The following is a 20080-nucleotide window of genomic DNA, read 5'->3' as shown; positions in this document are numbered from 1 at the left end:
ATATATCTTCCTGGTGTTTGCAACGTGTGCTAGTGCTAAGTTTTTTTGCTTTCTATTTTTAGCTTCAGGTTCAATGACTATGAAATGTGCAAACATAGGGAGAAATGGCCCTGCCCAAGGGCCGCAGCCCCCAACCCCCTGCCTGCGCTCAGCCATGAAGAGTTAAGCCGAAGGGAAGTGTGTGCGTGTGTATTTTGAGAGTCTTCTTGGGCAGAATGGCTGCAGTGAAAGTGAACATACCTCTGGCTGTTACAGCTGCTTGACCTGTGTGTGTGTGCCATTGTGCATACATGCATCTGTCGTGGAGTCTTTGTGTCTTTGTGGTCTATTAGGGAATGAGGGGTTGCAGTTGCAGTTTCCTGTCAGTGTGGATTGAGCTCACACTGTCTTTGGCCTGCTTCCCTAGATGGACTGTTAGCAGCCCCATGCTGTGTGATGGATCTGCCAGTGTGACTAAAGACAGAAAAAAAGTGTAATGAATGAAACAACATGTTTCTGTTACTGTCACATATCTGGTGGGATACAGCATGATTAGATTTTTCTTTGAATTTTGGTTATTTATATCTGAGGGATTTGTTCAGTCATTTAGAATAGCATGATATAATATTAAAGTCCATTTCAACCTAGATGTTGTTGGATCCATGCTGCATCCTTGGTTTATGCTGCTTTTCCTGCTAAGAAAAGCCTTGTATTCCACATGCTTCTATGTCAGTTGATCAAACTCTTTAACCTTTGGGCCCACGTAGCTCTTTCAAATCTCTTTGATGATCTCAAAATGCACTGTCATCAAGCTTGAAGCAAGTCTGTTTTTGTTTTGCAGTTCATGTAACGTTTTGTACATATGAGCATTCAACCCAGCATTGATATTTTCCCTTACTTTTGCTCCTCCTGCATAACACACTGTATAAACATCCATTTTTATTCTGAATCAGTTCCAAAGTGCAAATTAAATCCGAGTATTGATGTCTGAGGCTCAGTGTGCTCAACATTTACTGGACCCATGCACGTTTTTGTTGGCCTGTTTTTTTGTCCTTTTTTGAATACTAATATGCTATTAAGTATTCACTGATGAGATAAAAGAGCTTGACATGTGCAGTCCAAGGGCTGAGAATGTGGTTAATTATTATTGGCAGACCAGAGAGGTGCACAGCAACTGACTTTATGTTAATTGCCGTTTGGAGGGGTAAATATGTGGGTCATGGACTGCAGTTTTCTGTGAAGGAACTGGGCCATTTCAGAGAGAGAGGGGAGATTTTTAGTAATTAACCACAGATGATACATAATCTGTTTTATGAGTGAAGCATGATACATTTCATTGTTATTAATGATTACTATTTTTAGGGCAAAGTTAACATTCCTTCAACTGAAGGGGCTCTTGTGAAAATAAAATAGGTATGCTATTTTCCTAATAGGGCTATTATTGATTAGACTGTGGGGGCAATACTAGATTGGATGAGGTTTGGATTGATCCTTTTGTCATTGCTGAATAGGGAAATATTTCGCTGAATGAAAAATCACTCAAGTATGAATCTTTTTTTTTACGTGAGCTGTAGGGATGTCAGGGTTTCAATTCAAAATCCAAAATTGATTGAAATAAGGTTTTAATTACCATTATCAGAAATCAAAAGCAGGATTGGATTTGAAATTTGATCACATGGTCTCAGTGTGGTCCAAAACTACACACACACACACACACACACTCCCCCCCCAAATAAATAGATAAATAAAAAATATGGTAGTTACATTAGGCATATTACCATGTAGCAGTTGTTTTAAAGAAGAATTTGAAAATGTGAATGAAACCTATTGTCTGTTGATCTTTTCAAGTCAACACTCCATAGTCTCACAATTGCATAGCCTTCAGTGCTGAAATTTTTTTTAAATCTAAAATTGAAGTGAATTGTCACCATAAAGTCGCAAGTCTAATAGAGGATAAATTCCTCAGAGTTACTTTCATTTTAAGGTACGTTACACAAAATACAGTTTGTGCGCTCTCACACATGTACTATAACTATGTGTAAATATGTAACTTCCAGGTATAGGAGGTGATGTGCGGTTGATTAGCAGGAAACCTGGCCACGATGACTCCCGGATCTTAGCTGATGACTCATGGTTCACTGCAAAACTCACCATGACCCCAGTTAAAGAGGCAGTCATGGCCTCACTGGCTACACTCCTCTGGGACACATAAAGCACAATTTGTAGACTCTGCTTCCATTGTGTGTCAGCACAGTTATAGCCCATCTGTAACATTGATAGCTGGTCATAAATGCCTCATGTGTCAATATCACATAGGCCAGTACACACTGCCTGCAGTATTATTGTTAAGTTTTTTTGCACAACAATTTTTGCAGTACATTTGAAAAATTTGGTTGCCAAATTCACATGTTTTCACAACATGCAATATCTACCTATAACTGCTAAGTTAGTGTCAATCCTGATTTAAACCTCAATTGAAATTTTTGTTGAATTGTAACTGCCTACTTTTTTCTTCTGTACTGTTATGGCAGCGTGACTGTATAATATAATGTAACACAATCAAAGTTTTCTGTGTGCTTCATCTGTAAATGTTTGCACATATGGACACTGATTCCACATGCCAATCTTATCTTCCCTGTCACTCACACACACCACACTGAAACAGATATTGAAATCACATCTACTGCCGACCAAACACACTGTACTTGTTGGTGCTATCTCACGCTGTTAGTCTGAGGAGGACAAAGACAACTGCCAGCTGGGAGCTTCACAAGGAGGGTGTGATGTTGTGGAAATTTATGAAATCCCTCCCAGATTTTGTACAAGTGCCCTGCCCTGACCAACCAGTAAGTCACGAGTTCAGTGACAAGGACATGGTCTCCCACTGACTTCCTAACCACGAACACTGGTAATGACTCAGTCAGCCACACTAGCAGCTGGGGACTGAATCTCTAGTCTTCCTCTCGTTAATTTTATCTGTGTGCTGGTGCAAAGACTTAACATGGCGTGCTACAGGTTGCCAAAGCCTGTGATCACTTGTTGTTTTTTTCCACAGCAGTTGCTACTCCGCATCACCCTTTACTTCTGGTCCAGCCAGCCACTGAGATAAGCAGTTGTGGTTTAGGCTATGGCCACAAATCCAGCCTTTGAACAGCTGCAGCCAGTAACTGTACAGACCAGCACAGTTTAAACGAGTTCAGTTAATCTAGAAATAACATATCAGTCATTTTTTATTTGATTCATGGCTTACTGAAAAAAAAGCAAGCTACAGACCAACTGATGGTGGGTGAGGCAGCATTCAGAGTTCGCTCACACTAATAACAGTAATGCACTGACTCAGCACTGGGACTGTAAAGGCAGGGAGTGTGTTGGGGGTTGGGGGGGCTGCAGCAGCTCTTGGCCGCCCCACTGGCCGTCTGGCCTGTCAATCATTTGGCAAGCTCCCAGTCTTCTCAGACACACTTAGATATCACTTTAGGTTGCTCAGTGTTAACGAGACAGGTGTGGTCACCTGGAGCAGACCTGAGTGAGATTCAGGTTTCATTGTACAGTATTAGCTGATACAAAGAAAATCATATAGGTTTTCTCCACAAGCTTTACCATGCAGTGTGTGTGTTTGTCTGTGTACATGTGAGTGTGTAGTGATCAGGGCTCCTGTCTGCTCCTGGATTTATGAGGCTAATGTGGTGAGCTGGCTGCTGGGACTGCAGTATAGAGCAGATAAAGGCACAACATCATAGAGCAGTAAAAACCTCCATCTCTCCAGCCCTTATAACACAAGGAAAATGTTGCCATTTTTTCCATTTATCTTACCAAAGCGCATCAACTGCAATTGCACTATCTCTACTTACTGTACCCTCATTAAGTCTCTGCAATCGGTAGTCATGTAGGCTCTGAACTGTTGCAGTTTGCTAACCAGGAACAAGATCTAAATATTCTAAAGAACATTTTTTCAATATGGGAAGCACATTTTATCTGTACTGAGAGATTTATAGACTAATATTTGGACTCACAGACTCAAAATGTACAGTAAACATTTTATTTTTCAATGATATCAAAGGCTGCTGCATGTGTGAAATATTTCATCACTCACCTCATCAACATGCATTGTCAATACTGTTTATATTGCTGTGGGGTGAAAACTAAAAAAAAAAAAAATCTTTTGAGTTTTTTTTTTTTTTTTAGATCTACCTAGTTTCTGAAAAATTGACATTTTGGATGTAAAATGATTTTTACCCAGCAACAGCGATATGCCTCACAGTTATGTTTCTGCTTTACATAACAAATACCCAAATCACTCCATTACAGCTCATCATAGGTTATATAAGACAACCTCTGCCTGTCAATCACCATTCCAAAATATTAACATCCCCCTTCTCTCCCCTGCAGGTTATGTGGGTATGCAACTTGTGCCGAAAACAACAAGAAATCCTCACCAAATCGGGGGCGTGGTTCTACAGCTCGGGGCCTGGTCAGGTGCGGGGCGTGTTTGAGGGTGGGCCACAGGGGAAGAAGGCCAAACTGCAGGACCCGTCTCTGTACCCCTACCAGGGAGCCTCAGGGGACTTGACACCAGCGTCAGATAGAAGCAGACCTCACAGCGGGCTCCTGCCCAGACAGGCGTCCCTCGACAACGGGAGGTACTCGGGACCCGGCGACTCACCCATAGACAGGTCAGTTCTATATAAGCTCTATACAAGACAAACAGAGCAGTTTTTATCATTGTGTGGAGTTATACATCACAGGTGTAAAGAACGTTTATGATCCCACCATGACGGTGCATGAGCGTAACTGCATAAGAGCCTTTTAGCATTACCAATGACAAATTGTATAGGAAGTGCAGAACAGTGATTCAAGGCTAGCATAAGAGCATGTCTTCTAGCAAGCCAGTCGAGGTTCCATATAAAAGTCGCTTGTACTTGGAGCCCATGAGGCCTATAAGGGAGACAGAGACACAGATACTGGATCTGGCACTAACTCAGCAGTTCTACAACAGTCATCCACCCACTCACTCTTTCTTCTTCACACACACATACAGCACATATCAACAAACATGGTTGGAGCCAGGCTCAGCCAGGATGAAGTGCTGGAAGGTAAAGGGTGTTTGCCAAAAATGTCTTTACTGTGAAAAGAAACTGCCTTTTTAAAGTCTTAAACAAATGTTTTGTCATCAGGAATGTTGGTAAGCCAGCTCTGGCACTGCGAGGCTCGGAAAATGAGAATTATTTAGATGATATTGGAGTGGAAAAGCAAGAGCAGGTTGAATTTGAGTGGAGAACATTGTGTTCTGTTTGTCATATGCACTAAATGCCCCTCAGAGTAGCACAGTCTCTGACACTGACAACAGGGACATGCTGTGTTTGTGACTCTTATATCCGGTTGCCTGTTTCTTGATACTACTGGCAAACAAGGTAGTTACTTGGATGTCCACATGGGGGCTCCTTCCTCTTTATACTTCCAAAGGGAGGAAGAGAAGCTTATAGTCAGTATTGACACACTCTAGAAATGTATTTCTACAGCAGAAAGACAGAGAGCCATTTCAGAAAACTTCTTTCATGTACTTTTTTGCTCCATCTTAGATGTAAGGTAACCGTACATTTGTTAAGAGTATCCTTAGACAATACTTAGACTAGACTAGACTAGACTAGACCTAGACAAACTAATTAAGTCTTATTAATACTTCCCAAGAGATTGTCTAAAACTGAGAAACCCATGATTAGTGAAGTGAAATGACTAAGGTCATACTAGCAGCAGTAAAACTCTGCAAGGGAACATGCCCACATACATTTTGTACATTGAAGAGGTGCAACAGGAAAGCAGCCCATGTCCCTGTTCCTATTCTCTGCTCACCTTCTAAATGTACACCCTAGCCTGCAGTATGTTTGGAGACACAACTCATTAGTTCTGTGTCCTCTCTCTACCATCACAACCTTGTTTACTTGTTCATACACTCAGAAACTACAGAAATGGAATAGCTCCTTGTGAAAAAAACTATGTTTGGTTTAATTGCCTGATATTTTGCTCGAAATGGATGTTTTGATGGATTTATTCCACATACCTGCCCATTAACCAGCAGTGAGTGTTGGGGATAAGTGAACATACAGTGCTTTCACACAGTGTAATGAAGCTACTGTGCAACTATGACACATACTCAGAAGCATTGTTATAACTCCAAAATCGACGTTTATTTTCCCCCTGTCTTGGTGAAATTGTGTTCCTGTGCTATCCTTGTTATCCTCATCCATATTGGTTCTATACGGTGAATACACACTGCACAGTAGCACAATAAAGAGCAGAGTGTCATCTGTAAGTGCAAATTGTAATCAAAGCTACACTACTATAAACCTTAAAGAGTGATAACAGTATTTTGTCTCAGTGCAACTTGAGTACATTATCCATCTTCTTCTCAAATGGCTGGCTGCTTTAAGGTGGTTTTAATGCATGATCAGGCTGACTATAGATCAGACTATAGATCAGACTGTTCCAAGCATTCATTCATCCAGTCACTTTCTGTTCCAGTCCAGACCTTTGCCACTGTGTATTAATTGATTGCATGGCTAGAGAGGTGGAGATGCTACCGGAGAGAGTTTCACGCTTTGGCATTGCCTACATACGTAGTGACACAACAGGAAACTGGCTGTCTGAAAATGCACGGGATAATGCTGATGATGGATAGCAGAGAGTCCATAAATAGAACTCCCACTGCATAAGCACCAAAACCCACTTTCATTAATCTTAAAGAATGTTTAAATTAACTCCTGGATCTGTTCTGCTAAAGAAAGGAGGGGAAAAAGCTGACAGTCTATTTATAAGGAGAAATAACTTGGGAAGGCTTCTAATTTATCTTAGTCTCAGAGGTGTCATTTGAATGAACACACAGATACGCTGGGACAGCTGCAGTGTTGGGTGAGGCTGACGAAACAACAATGATTACACTGGGATTGGAACATAGTCACCTGAATTTCTTCAGATTCTGCATTTTTTAAACACATTCAGATGGGCAGCAGATCCTGACAGAAATGTTGCAAGACGTAGAGAGTGGACTGGCCCTTTAACATCCAGCCCAATCCAGTCCAGCTTTGCACAGTTCAGTTAATCTTTGCTCAGTCTAACCTGGTCTGGCTCAGTTCAGCCCTATGTGCTGAAACAGGCCCCATCTTATGCATGTATTGTTTATCAGCCAGTAATTTGACTCTGCCTTATAGCCTTATAGTATGTTTTTGTAATATCACCAAATAATCCACACTGACATGAAGTTTAACACATAATATTACATTTTCTGCTGCCAAAAGTCAAAGGAATCAAATCAAAGCAATAACAAATGATGAAGTTTGGTGATTTTGTGAGTTAGCTTGGGATCGTGGGAGTTGGTGCCTTCACCCCCATTCCCGGCACTGCACTCAGCTTCTCTTGGTTAGCATGACTTAAGTGTTTATCATTCAGGAGGTTTTTACTGGGAGCTGAAATTTCCGCAGAGATCTCCTCCTCTCCAAAACAAAGGATTAGGTAACTAAAACTGATTAAAACTGCTAATAAAACAGCTTCATGTAAAAATGAGTGTTACTCTGATGCTGTTTGCTGGACACAGGACCTCCCAAAGGGGATGTGAGTTGAGCTGCCACTGCTCGGCTTGTTTCTCTGATAACTTAAGATCCAGATGTCCGAAGACTAAAATCCTTCATTATAGTATAAAAATGATGCCACTGACAGGTGACCAAATAAAAGGCACTCTTGCCTCCTGATTTCTCTGGGTTTAAAATTGTTGGAAAGATTTGAGATAATGTAAATACACAACTCAACAAAATGTATAACATAGGTTTAGTCTTTTTTAGACATTTTAATGCAGAAAAGTTACATATTGTACCTTTAATAAACATTTACTGACAAAATGTGATCAGAGGAATCCATTTGAAGCCAGTGTAAGAAAGATTAAAAACAAATCCTCAGTTTAACTCTAACTAAATTACATAGACTCAAAGTGAACACACCGGAATTGTCAATTTTGTCCTTTGCATTGTAAAACTGCACGTCTGTACAACTGCATTTAGTGAGGTAATTTTCAAAATCTTACAGCAGACCGATGGAGTAATAACACTAATGTTTAACTTGATTTTTGTTTTTTTTAGATAATATGATTAGTCTGTGAACCTAATTGAAACGTATCATCCTAGTCATGGCCCTGTGTTCTCTGTTATAAAGCTGGTTTCAGCAGCTTGTCGCAGATCTCAGCAATTTTTCATAGTAAACATTTTGAGTCACAATAAGAAAAGCACAGGTGGAAATAATTAAATTAATGATGGCTGAATTCATAGTTTACTGGAACACTTGTTGTAGGAGAAACCTGTGATTTTTATACTATGACAAGTCAGCTGTGAAAGAGTCATAGTCATTTTGTTGATAACATGTTATTGATATGGTGGCAGAACCTACAAAAACGGACCCAGATTATTAAAATCACGGCTCTTATTTGTATTTGTTTACAGCCTTCTCATGTGTTGTTCACAATGTTCCTTTTAGCTGTAAGAAAAATTGGTTCAAATTGATTAATCATTTCATGTAACTTTGTAACTGTTAGTATCTTCGATTGAACATTTGCTCTACCAGGTGCTAATTTTGAATTTTGGCAGGATTGCACTGAACCTGTGAAGGGGAATTGGTCATAATGTCTTTTATTTGAGGCTGGATAGTAACTGATGATGTTTTAACAGAATCATTTCATGCAGTTATGCATAAAGATCTGTTAGCTATTACGATCACAAGGATAACACGATCATAAGCCTATTACTGTTCCACAGAATACCTGCAGTTGTTCATAATTTTGACTCTTTAAAGTTACATGCAGAACAGCTGACAGAATAAAATAAGTAACCCCTCGGGAAACCCCCCCTTTTATGTGTGCCCTCTCCTCTAAGGCAGACACTCAACCTTTCAGAGGTATTAGGGCTGTCATCTACTATTACTGATGAGGAGCTGATGCTCTGAAGCCACATATGGAATATAAAGGAAAAAAAACCTGACGACAGCATCGCCTTCCCCCTGTATTTTACTGTAGTCTATCTGCTGCTGTGCGCGTCCCAAAGAATGCACGAGAGAGGATGGAGAGATATAGCAAAGAGTGCGCACACTTGCATATCAGTGTGTGTGCGTGTGTGTGCGTCTGTTAGCGTGAGTGTGTGCTCTTCAGCGACGGGAAATATGAGTTGAATGTGAGGCAGCAGCTGATGCGCCGGTAAGGGATGCTGCTGCTGCTGCTGCTGCTGGCTGCCGTGTAGGATGCTTCTCCGCTTCTTCTCTCCTTCGGGCGCTCCTTCGCCTTTTCCTGCACGCCGAGAAGAGATTTTCGCCACAGCGAGAAGAAGAAAAGGCTCGTTACCGGCACCGGCACTACCTTATTTTCTTCGCTTCAAGTCCGAAGCATTATGACCGACGGATCGCGCCCGGAATGCGTCTCATTTAAGGACACTTTTTACCAGGAGCGGCCGGAGAAATATGGAACTTGATCGGCGTCTTCTCTGCGTTTAATGCGCCCCCGGGAGATAATAATAAAATACTGAGGAGGTATATGTGTGGAGGGGGGCGTCCGGAGAGAGCGCAGGCTTTGGGATGTATTGTTGGTGAAAGGGAAAAGGGTGATCATTTACTGAGGATAAAAGAAAACGGAGGGGGAAAATGCAGTTTGAGACATTGCGTCAGTTCTGTAGCTCGGTTTTATCACATTTCAACGGGGCTTTCTCGGCGCCTCAGAACATCTTGCAGACGGAGCTGTTCGAGCAGGCGTTGAGCAACATCGGGTGAGTGATTCCTTTGTAAAGAAATGCCCTGATTTATGTGGAAGGGCTTCCCCGTTGGTATGTCAAACGAGTATTGGGGGTGGGTGGGTGGGGAGTGGGGGTTGTTGCGTTTATCGATCGGCAGCCAGCCTGCGTAATAACAACCTACAGTATAGTACTGTTGCTGCTGCAGATATTTCCTGGCTGGATGATGGGGCCGATCAGTGATGCTGCCGCGGTTTGCTGTGTGCGCGTGCGTGCGCGCACATGTACCGCTGGGGGGTGGGGGCTAAAATGAACCGTTTAGGTTGACTGTGACCATGCCGAGGTGTGACCGTGTATGTATGTATGTATGTATGTATGTGTGTATGTATGTGTGTGTGTGTGTGTGTGTGTGTATATTGTGTGTGTGTGTATATCTATATATATATATATAGATATACACACACACACACACACACACACACACACATATATGTATGTATGTATGTATGTATGCGCGTGCACGTTTGCCCCAGCGCACCGCTATACTGCTGCAGCATGTGTTTCTATACTGCCTCTGTCTCTGCTGCTGCTGTGCCTGAGAGCAGAACATGAGGGGGTGAAGAGGGTAAATGTGATTTTTTAAAAAAGAGTCCAGAGCTGGAAAAGAGTAGAAACACCACCCCAAACACACACACACACACACACACACACACACACACACACACACCTACCTACCTACACACTCAGACAGGGGCCATTATGTTTTCGGACATAACATAACATGTATAAATTATCTGATAAGAGAGTGTCTTAATATCAGAAAACCATTAACAAGCATAAGCAGTCTTATTCTTTGGCAATAATTTCCATGATTTAAATTTTTTTTATGATTTTAGCTACAGTGTTACTGCAACATACATGCTTCCTGTATTTTTTATATTTGCTGGAAAAGAAGCGCTTGCGTGGTGTAGAGAGAGAGAGAGAGAGAGAGAGATTGGATCTCTCTTAGATGCATTGGAGCATATTATGATTAGTCTGCTAAATGCTCCGTTCCCCCATGGAGAGGCCCCTGGTCATCTGGCCAGGCATGGCTGTTAGACACATTTTGCAGACTGCAGAAGGGCTTCAAACTTGCAAACAGACTCAGCGTTCCTGCAGCAGCAGGGCCGAGAGAACACGCAGGCCTCTTTTAATGTCTCGATATAGGCGCAGGCCCCCATATCTCCACACCATGCACTGTCTGTCTCCGGGGACTGCAAGTCTTTCCCTTTTGTACCCCCCCACCCTACCGTCAGAAATAATTTACAGCATTGCTGGGCTCTCTGCCACCTCACATTACATGGCCAGAACACTCAGCCACTGGAAGGGCTGAACAGGGGGCTCTGTGCCTGGAAACTGTGATCCAGCAATCATCACATCTGACTGATTAAATTGAACTTATTTTCCATCGCTACCCTTTTTTTTTTCTTCTCAGCAAATTCCTCTGGTAGAATCAGAGTCTGAATGGTAGTCGATGAGTGGACTGCAAAATTTTCACATTGTTATATGTATTGCCAGTACGTGGTAGAAGGCGTGTCCATATTTTTAATACTGTTCCAGGACCTTTAGGCCAGTGTCAGCCGTTATGTCCGCTCATTTCTGGCTCTGTAAGTAGTACCATATAACTCACAAAACAACGACAACACAACTCTCTGCAAACCAGCACTGTGTGCTAGCCAGCTTGGCCATCCATTCGATCAGAGCTGTTTGTGTGCGAGTCTCTCTCTCTGTTTCTTTCTTGCCTAGGCCGGGCCTGCTAATGGGCTGTATGCTTTTAGATCCAGCTTCCATGTATTATGCATGTGTGTGTCAGGAGAGGTCCTAATGGGGTGTGGGGATCTGTTCTTAGAAGGCCTGAATGGTTTTGAATTGAGTGGTCACTACATTTAAACTGCAACCTGCCCCCCCCCCTCCTCTAATACACACATACACACACCTTCCACTTACCCTCCTCCCTCCCCATCTCTATGGCAGCTCTTTGTGCTTGCTTCCCTGAAATGTCTGAGACCAAAGTGTGTCTGTTGTTGGACTGGTGTATGAAGCGATAGAGGGGACGTTATTGAGTTTGTGGTACACATCATAGAGCCTTTTCCCAAATGAGCCTTTTACAAACTGTGTGATGCTATAAGTGGGATATGAATAGCTGCATTTGATTTTCTGCATAGATGCAATGTATTGAAAGACACACAGTGTTTCAAATCCGGTGTATTAAATAAAACCCATATTGCTGCTGTTTAATGATTCTAAACGGGCTGCACAATCTTGGGTGTGATTTTAGTGAGTCATCCTCTTACTCACAGCTGTTTACTTCATCCCACAGTCTCATATATTGTTCTCCTGCAGTGACAGCATAGTTGCAGCTGTGCACTTCTGCATTTTTGCACGTATATGTGCTTGTTTCAACTTCTGTCAGTTTTACACTCAAAGTTCCTCCGAAGTGGAACACCCCGGCTTTCTACCTCCTCCCTCACCCATCTCTTCCCTTGCCCCTTCCAAGGATGGGGTTGCCATAGTGATAAGGTGTAATGTTTGATCAATAGAAATTATGATGTATCCTCCCTGGTAGTTAATCAAACCAGGGCTTTGTTTTAAAACGGATGAAAGCATGGAATAAGGGATGGAATTTGTAGCAAAAAAAAGACTGATTTCTCCGGAGACACAATTTTGCTCCCCTGTGAGACATATCTTAACATGTTAAAACATTTTTGGACAACTCATGTTCATTGCAGTTTTCAGCATGTTATTGTAGCATGTATCATTTCAACGATCTTAGAGTTTAAGGAAAATTCTCTTCAAAATGACGAATGTATATTCATATGAAACCTGATATTTTTGAGTTACAGAAAGAATATGAATACATATACAGTACAAAGAAAATTACTTGAAACCTCTGTGATAGGACTTGAATCAGCATCTTTAATTTGAGTTTCAGCATTGCATCTGAAGCAGCTGTACCAGGACTAGGTTGAGTTTGTTAAGCAATGTGTGTTAGTAAGTGCAGTGGGCATCCTATCACTATTATTTAACAGAGCAGTATTACAGAACAGACATCTAGAGTTTGGGCAATCAAACAAACCAGTTTTTTTAACAAGCTACTGTGCTGTTGAAAGGCAGCTAACCTAATGGAATAACAGTCTTTAAAATTTATATATTTCCTTTTGGCTATACATTGCATTGATTGAAGTGATTATCAGAAATACTAAAAGACTACTATCATGGCAGGAAAGCATTTGGACATGTCTGAGCATTTGTTTTGGTAATGTCTGATTTGGTGCAGGTGTTTTTTGTGTGTAAATCAGTCCTGTTCAGCCTGTTGTCAACCTGTATTGTATTGATAGCAAGTATTGTGAATATGAGGTGAGAGGAGCTCAGTGGAGAGACAAAGCGAGGAAAGAAAACATATAAAAGATGACAGAAAGTACCAAGAGGAGACGGGAACACCCAGGCATCAGTCACCATGGTGACAGAGCTGTAGTCGAGGCAGACATAGCAAGCTGCAGTTTGTGGAACTCTGAACCCCTGGAGCCCCAGATTCACGTTGATGTGACAGAACTGGGGGAAAGGAGAGGAGGAAAAATAAGAGGAAAGGGGTAGGAGGAGGAAGGAAGGAGAGGAGGAGACAGACGACAGACCTAGAAACAACAGGGGACAAGGACATAGATCCTCAGCAGGCCTTCCCTTGGCTTCACAGTCCTGGACATTTGTGTGGATTTAGAGCCATAACCACCTTGATATATCATTGACCACATTGAAGTATATATAACATTTATCTGTTCTATGTTTATCCCCTTCTGCATCCATGGTAAGTTGGCTGATAGTACGTCCACACTTTTCCATACGAACACGCCTGAAACGCATAACACATAACCATTCTGGGTCGGTTGGGTATGTGCATGATGGTGTAAACACAGTGTAGGGCTGATAATGCCACTGAATCTGAATGATCGCAAATTGGTTGAATAATAGTTTGCTTCATGCACATGTTGGCTGTAGTAGCATTACACAATACAGACAACATCAACAACAAGGTCAGCAATGCCTTTGATTTGTTATCCATGTTGAATTAATCACCGGTGGTCAAGGCTGATTTTTGTTTTCCTCTGGAAAGGGTCACATGATAGGGGCGTGATGAATCACATGGGTGTCTGTGACATGGTTTTCAAAAGTCTCAGTTTTAGGGAAGTAGTGAGGACTATACTGTATAAAATATAGACCTAGTGTCTGCAATGTCACCCATAGGTTTGTGAAGAGATGAAATGAACTGACTCCTAACTCCCAGCTAATCCAAAAAAGGGCAATAAGGTGGACTGGGGTGTGATAGGGCAAGCTGAATGCAGCGGTAAGCCACCTGTGAGGGCACCCACCTGTCACTCAGTGCGGTCACACCCTTAATTATGCATAACTTTAAGCTATAATATAAATTAAAAGGGTGAGTTATATAAAAATGACATTCTCACTGTGGTCATGATGGGGGCAATTCAAAACACAAAATGTTTTTGTACCAGACTGTAAACATGTTTATTTCTGCTGTAAACTTGGGCATTTTAACATGCAGGTCAGTGAGAGTCAACATCAAGTGGGTAATTGAGGAATTGCAGTTAGTTGGTTGGTTCAATTTTTCAGCCCCAGAAGTTTACACTTGGTGTGGACTCTAGGCATTAGCATAGCAAAAGTAATGCCTTTTAAAAGGAAAATGTATTAGTGTGGATGTAGTCTGAGTGTATATTTTGTTTTCCAGCAATTCCCTTCTTTACATTCCGATAGTTACACATTAACGTCTTGCAGATGCAAAATCAAGCTGACAGGGCTCCTCCACTAGAGCTACTGGGAGTTAAATGCCTTGCTGGATGCAAGTCCTACCCTCATCTTCCCAGCCAGCCTCTAGGCTACCATCACCTCCTTTTTTTCATCTCTGTGAATACTATAAAGTAGCGTCTTGAGGGTTTAGGTGTGGGAGTCTGACTGAGCCTCAAACTGTATCCTCAGTAGTTCTTATACAACCTCCGCCTCCCCCCCTGACATCGCGTCACACCTCGCCCACGCTCAGCCCACCCTCAGCCCCATGGTGTTGTACCCGGGTGTTGGCGGCACTCAGCAGCTGTAATTAAGCCGGCCCTTTATTGGTTTTGTCCTCGCCAAGGGAGATGTGCGCAGGAAGAAGGGAGGCCCTGGTTTATTGCCTGGGCATCTAAGAGAGGGGTTATTATGATTGCACGCTGGAGAGAGAAAGAAAAGAAGTGGAGAGAGAGAGAGAGAGAGAGAGATAAAGTGGAGAGAGTTGGAATGATAGCAGCATAGAGGAAAAGGGGATGAATAGCGCGAGAGAGACAGCGGTAGAGGCTGAATCGATATGCTCGACTCCTCTCTGCTCTCACCAAATCATATCTCAGCATCAGACATACAGGGAGAGAGGAAGAATGAAACGGAGAGAGGGAGAGGGAGAGAGAGAGAACTGGTAGCTAGCAGTGGGCTGTGTAGCCAGATAAGCATCAGGCTAATGTCCCCAGCCCCAGGCCTACTGCCATTGCTGCTAATGCTGCTGCCCAGAGAGGGAGGTGAAATACTCTTTGCAGAGGTTTGGTTACAGGTTGCTACAGCATGGTCCCATGGCCAGAGACACGGGTGACGTCTTCCTGTAAGATGTACATTATGTATAGGTTCAACCGGCTAGCCCGTTCTCAGCAGTGAAACAGGATGACGAAGGGACAGAAAGGGGCGCAGAGCAACAAAGGAAAAATGGTGTACTTTTCAACAGAAACACTGCCTTGTGGAGAGCGCTGACATCTGGGCAGTATGGCATAGTGTCCTACCAGTAACACTCAGTTTTGGCATTGGGAGCCACTTCCAACTCAGCCCCAGGTCCTTTTACTGATGGACTAAAGGGAAGGCTGCTGAGTGGCATAATTGTGAGACTCAGCTCTTCTGTGTGTGTGTGTGTGTGTGTGTGTGTGTGTGTGTGTGTCCTTGTTTTTCTTTGTGAGGTTGCATGTGGCGGCACTTGTATGTTCATATGTTTGAAGCCTAGGACCCTAGGAGGTCTTTTTTTTTCTCTTTAAAAAAGACTCTCTTTTTCTGCTCCCAAACAGATGTCTGATGTCATCTTGTTTTTAAATAGCCAAGAGAGGGAAGAGAAACTGCATACGCCGCATGGATAGTGCTTTGCTTTCAACCATATGCCTTGATGTGTGATGCTATTTGTCAATGTCAGTAACAATTTAACAGTTTGTAGAGGGGTTAAATTTGCCCGCCTTTGCTGTAGTAGCTTACCGTGAGCGTAGGAGCTTAGTGTTGGAGGGTATATCACACGTTATTCCACAAATCCTCCTCTGGCCTTGATGGTCAGTGGAGTTGCTAATTGAGAGCGAAGGCTCTCTGCTCCTAAAGGTACTTCACAGCATCATCATTCTTGTTTTACATTTGATTTATTGATTAAAGAGGCTTATAAGGTCAGACCTTTGGAAGGTCAAGAGGTGGACTTTATTAGCTAAATCCCTGTTATTCAGTGCAGTACGACGACACTGAACAAACATTTCACTCTATACTGTCATTAAGTCAGTTTACATGAAGTAATTTCTGTGTATATGGGATCTGTTTAAAATCCACCATTAGTTTAGTTAGTTAGTAAGACTATTTAAGTGTCTGTATGTACAGGTATTATACTCTAAGAATTTATTTTAGTAAATTAGTGATTCTCCTATGAATGTTTCCACACCACATACCCAATGCACAATTGACCTGATAGCATAATATCTGCACGCATTGTTTCATGAATGGGAAAGAGACTGCTTTACACGTAATCCTGTTGCTGTGCCCCAAATCCAAATCTATTTCATGCTCTAATTTATTCAATTACCAAAAATACACTTGAAGAAGCTGTGTGATAAAGCAATAATGAAAAAGCTTAATCTAAACATCTGCGTCTATCCAGCCCATTGCTATCATCATCCGTCTCATCCCCAGCCCGTGCTCAAATCCTCTTTTGCAACACTGATGGTATTTCACAAGCTCAATGAGATTAATTATTTCCATATTTTGCAAACATTGCACCGTGTGCGCGGCTCCCCCGTCTCCTCGCACGTGTACAATTAGCTCAGTTCATTTGTGTTGCAAATGAGCCGGCCCTGGCGGTGCTCGGCGGCCTCCCTGGGCTTCTCCTGCCACGCAGCGGAGAGGAGAACCCAGCCGAGGAGTGATCAAAAGCCTCCTTCTCTGGCAGGCAGATGCTGAGTAAACACAGAGAAGAAGAAGCTCCAGTAACTGTCTCCTCCCGCTTCCGCTTCTCGCCTTCATTATTTTTGGAGTCTGCTGGCTGGCGTTAATGAAACCCCATGTAATATTCATTTAATTCCCAGTGTTTACTAGTTCATTAGGTTTTAGGATAGTAGTTGATCTGATCTCCAGGGGTGGCTAGGAAGAGGAAAGAAGCTGACTTTGAAGATTTTCCTTTTTTCACTCGCCGGTCTTCCTTCCATTTATTCATATGTCTCTCTTGATCCTGTTAGAAGACCATTGACAGTCCTGCTTCCAGAATTGTATAGCATTTCTCTTCTCTTGTCTGCTTCAACACACTTCTGCTCTCATTTATACAAATAACTAAAGTTTGAAGGCTGTTTCTGGATTCTGGTGCAGTGGTACATCAAAATGTAAACCAAGGTCTCAGTAACTGTCACCATCTGTATGAAACATAATTTAAAAACCCTATCCGTACATAATACAGATCAGTAGGTTGCTACATACTGTGATGCTTGTAAATCTAGGATACTAAGGATAAAACAAATAAAAGTAATTCAGTTGATGAAAACAAGGTTAACCATCTTCTCATGTCCCAGGTTGAAGTTAACCGCTGTTGTAGATGAAATGTTTTCTCCGACCAGGGCCCCTCCGGCTGGTTCAGCTCCCTGGCTCAGGGCATGTGTTACAGACGCTGTCCTATGCAATTACAATTAACCCACACAGCCCTTTGGTCTGGGGCTCGCTCTGCAAAGGTCTGACCGTGGATTCATTGATTGAGACGTTGGCTTGTCAATGCCATTGAGCGCAGTAGAAAAGGTCTTTCTGCTGAGCACACAGACACAGCAAGTGGCTTTTTCACCAAAGAGTAGAGATGGAATTTTGTCACAAAGATTGCATTTAAAAAATGTGTTATAAACTCCAATGGGTAGTGCTGCAGTTGTGTTTGATTGGGAAAATGGAAATATGTACAATATTTATGAATATGAATGGATGTTTTAAATTATTATTATTATTTTTTTAAAGTACTGTACCAATGCTTTAAAGGTGCAATGTGTAATACCTAGCCACATGCTCTGAACTAATAGGGGACAGCTGTTCACCTCCTCTGACCCAAATTGTGTGAGTAAAAGACACATTATAAACCCTACAACGTCCTCAAAAGTGTTGCAAACTTTCCAAACTTCCAATCTTGTCCCATCTTACAACAGTAATGCCAAGTGATTCCCATATGGTGACTCGATTTACATTTTTGCAGTTAGTCTACTATTGGACTTAATTTACAGTTTTAAAAAAAGAAAGCCAATTATTAACAGCAGGGCAAGTTTAAACCAAACTGCTGAAACACAGAGCCGGGTAAATACCGCTGCTATCTTATAATCTTCACATGTGGTGCCGGCCTGTAGTTTATGTTTTAGCTTGCTTCGCTGTGTTTTAGCAAGACCATACAAGCGAATAGCCACATCAAAGCGACATATCAACACCATTTGAAATGGGTTTTTTTGTCATTTGTCTCCAGCCATTGAAAGCCATGCCAATTTTTACTTTTGTTTTGCTTTTTTTCACATCAGTTCTTCTCTTCCACACCAAATGTGGTTTTCTTTCTGGGAGTGGGTGATTGACAAGCCCTTGGGACAGCTCTGCTTCTTCCTCCTCTATCCTCTCATGTTGGACTGAGGGATGACTAGACGCTACTTTGACTCACTGTCCCTTCTCGTAGCACAAGTGGTACTATAAGACAGGACACGACGAAGTGTTAGGCTACTTCTCTCTTGATAATGTTAGTTCATTTTTAAAATAAAACAAAAACTACACATTGCATCTTTAATGCATTCTTGTCTACTTGGCAGGTTGAACTCCTGCTATATGCATTTATCCTGCATCATTAATATGATTGGATTTTCCAAACCAGTATTTTTTGGGTTATAGCTTTAATAAAGTAAGATTAAATTGGTCATTAAAGAATAGAAATATCTCTTTTTTGACATGTCATTATGTGCTAAAACTTCTATAAAGTAAGTAATTGAAGCCTCTTTTAATTTTTTGACAAGTATCTTCCATATCTATTTCCTTGTTGGCAAGCCCAAACTCTTCAACCCTTGTACTTAGCTGCACAATCTTTCTTTGATCTCAGTGTGTGTGTGTGTGTGTGTGTGTGTGTGTAGTGACATCTCTCAGACAAGGAAAGTGTTTCAGAAAAGAGCTTGTGAGGCACCGTCTTCCCATTATGCACAGCTTCCTGTCTGCCTCCAGGCAAACCTCCTAGCAGCCGTTCTGTTTGAATTCAACTTAAGAGAGACTTGTGGGGAAAGGCAACAAAACTGGAATGGAGAAGATGGGGGGGGGGGGGGGGGGGGGGGGGGACAGCAGTTTATTAATTTGAAAAATGCACTGAAATGAATAGCACTTTCAGTAAGTAACTGACTGGGAGAAATATTTCAACATCTTTGCTAACTAGTCCCAGAACAGGATCAAGAAAATGAGATCATTTAATGTGGTTGCTCCAGTGGACCCATTGTACACATCTCCCATCATTCTGCACGTTGGAGGACAAAACCTGTGTGGTCTAAGTTACTGTCTAAAACAAACTTTTTGTAAATTTTTGCTGCTGTTTTGAATGATGTCTTTTGCTCGGTTGAAGAAAGAGCAACACTTGAATCGTTCCAAATGAGACCATTGAGTAATTCCTTTTGTATGCAGTGGGTCTTTTGTATGCATGATAAAGATAAAAGCTGATAGAGTTGCTGTCAGTTAACTTGCAGTCAGTGCATATCAGAGTTTGTAAAGCTTGGCAATCAGTAAGCAATACTGTAAGTAGCATACATCTTGATTTGATTATGCCCAGGACCCAGCCACAGAGATGCATCGGGGTAACTTGGCTGCAGTGGCTTCTCTTCCTATGGATGTAATTGGAGAGTGGTGATTATACCTCCTTTCCCCAGTAATCTCTGTGCTTCCAATTTAGGTCACTGTTTGTGACATGCAACATCCAATCAGATGACCCGTTTGGAGCAAAGAAAGGTATATACTACATTCGATCTTGACATTCTGACATTTCCACACTGAATCATCTAATT

General features: G+C 42.0%; 1 protein-coding gene across 4 annotated transcripts in view; it reads left to right on the top strand.

Annotated features, from left to right (window-relative positions):
* rims2a (regulating synaptic membrane exocytosis 2a) overlaps positions 1 to 20080 on the top strand; it is a 155522-nt gene that overhangs the window by 39179 nt on the left and 96263 nt on the right. For 2 of the 4 annotated variants that reach the window (XM_059339738.1, XM_059339737.1), the window contains exon 1: positions 9594 to 9770. In XM_059339738.1, coding sequence (XP_059195721.1) covers positions 9649 to 9770 — 122 coding nt within the window. In that variant the 5' untranslated portion in view covers positions 9594 to 9648. Of the gene's footprint in view, positions 1 to 4368; positions 4653 to 9591; positions 9771 to 20080 lie in introns of those variants that run through there. The other 2 variants (XM_059339740.1, XM_059339741.1) reach the window with 2 other exon arrangements.

The sequence above is a fragment of the Centropristis striata genome, chromosome 8 (assembly GCF_030273125.1).
Source record: "Centropristis striata isolate RG_2023a ecotype Rhode Island chromosome 8, C.striata_1.0, whole genome shotgun sequence".
Classification (NCBI taxonomy): Eukaryota; Metazoa; Chordata; class Actinopteri; order Perciformes; family Serranidae; genus Centropristis; species Centropristis striata.
The sequence above is the reverse complement of the archived record's forward strand: the minus strand, read 5'-3'. Positions and strand labels throughout refer to the sequence as shown.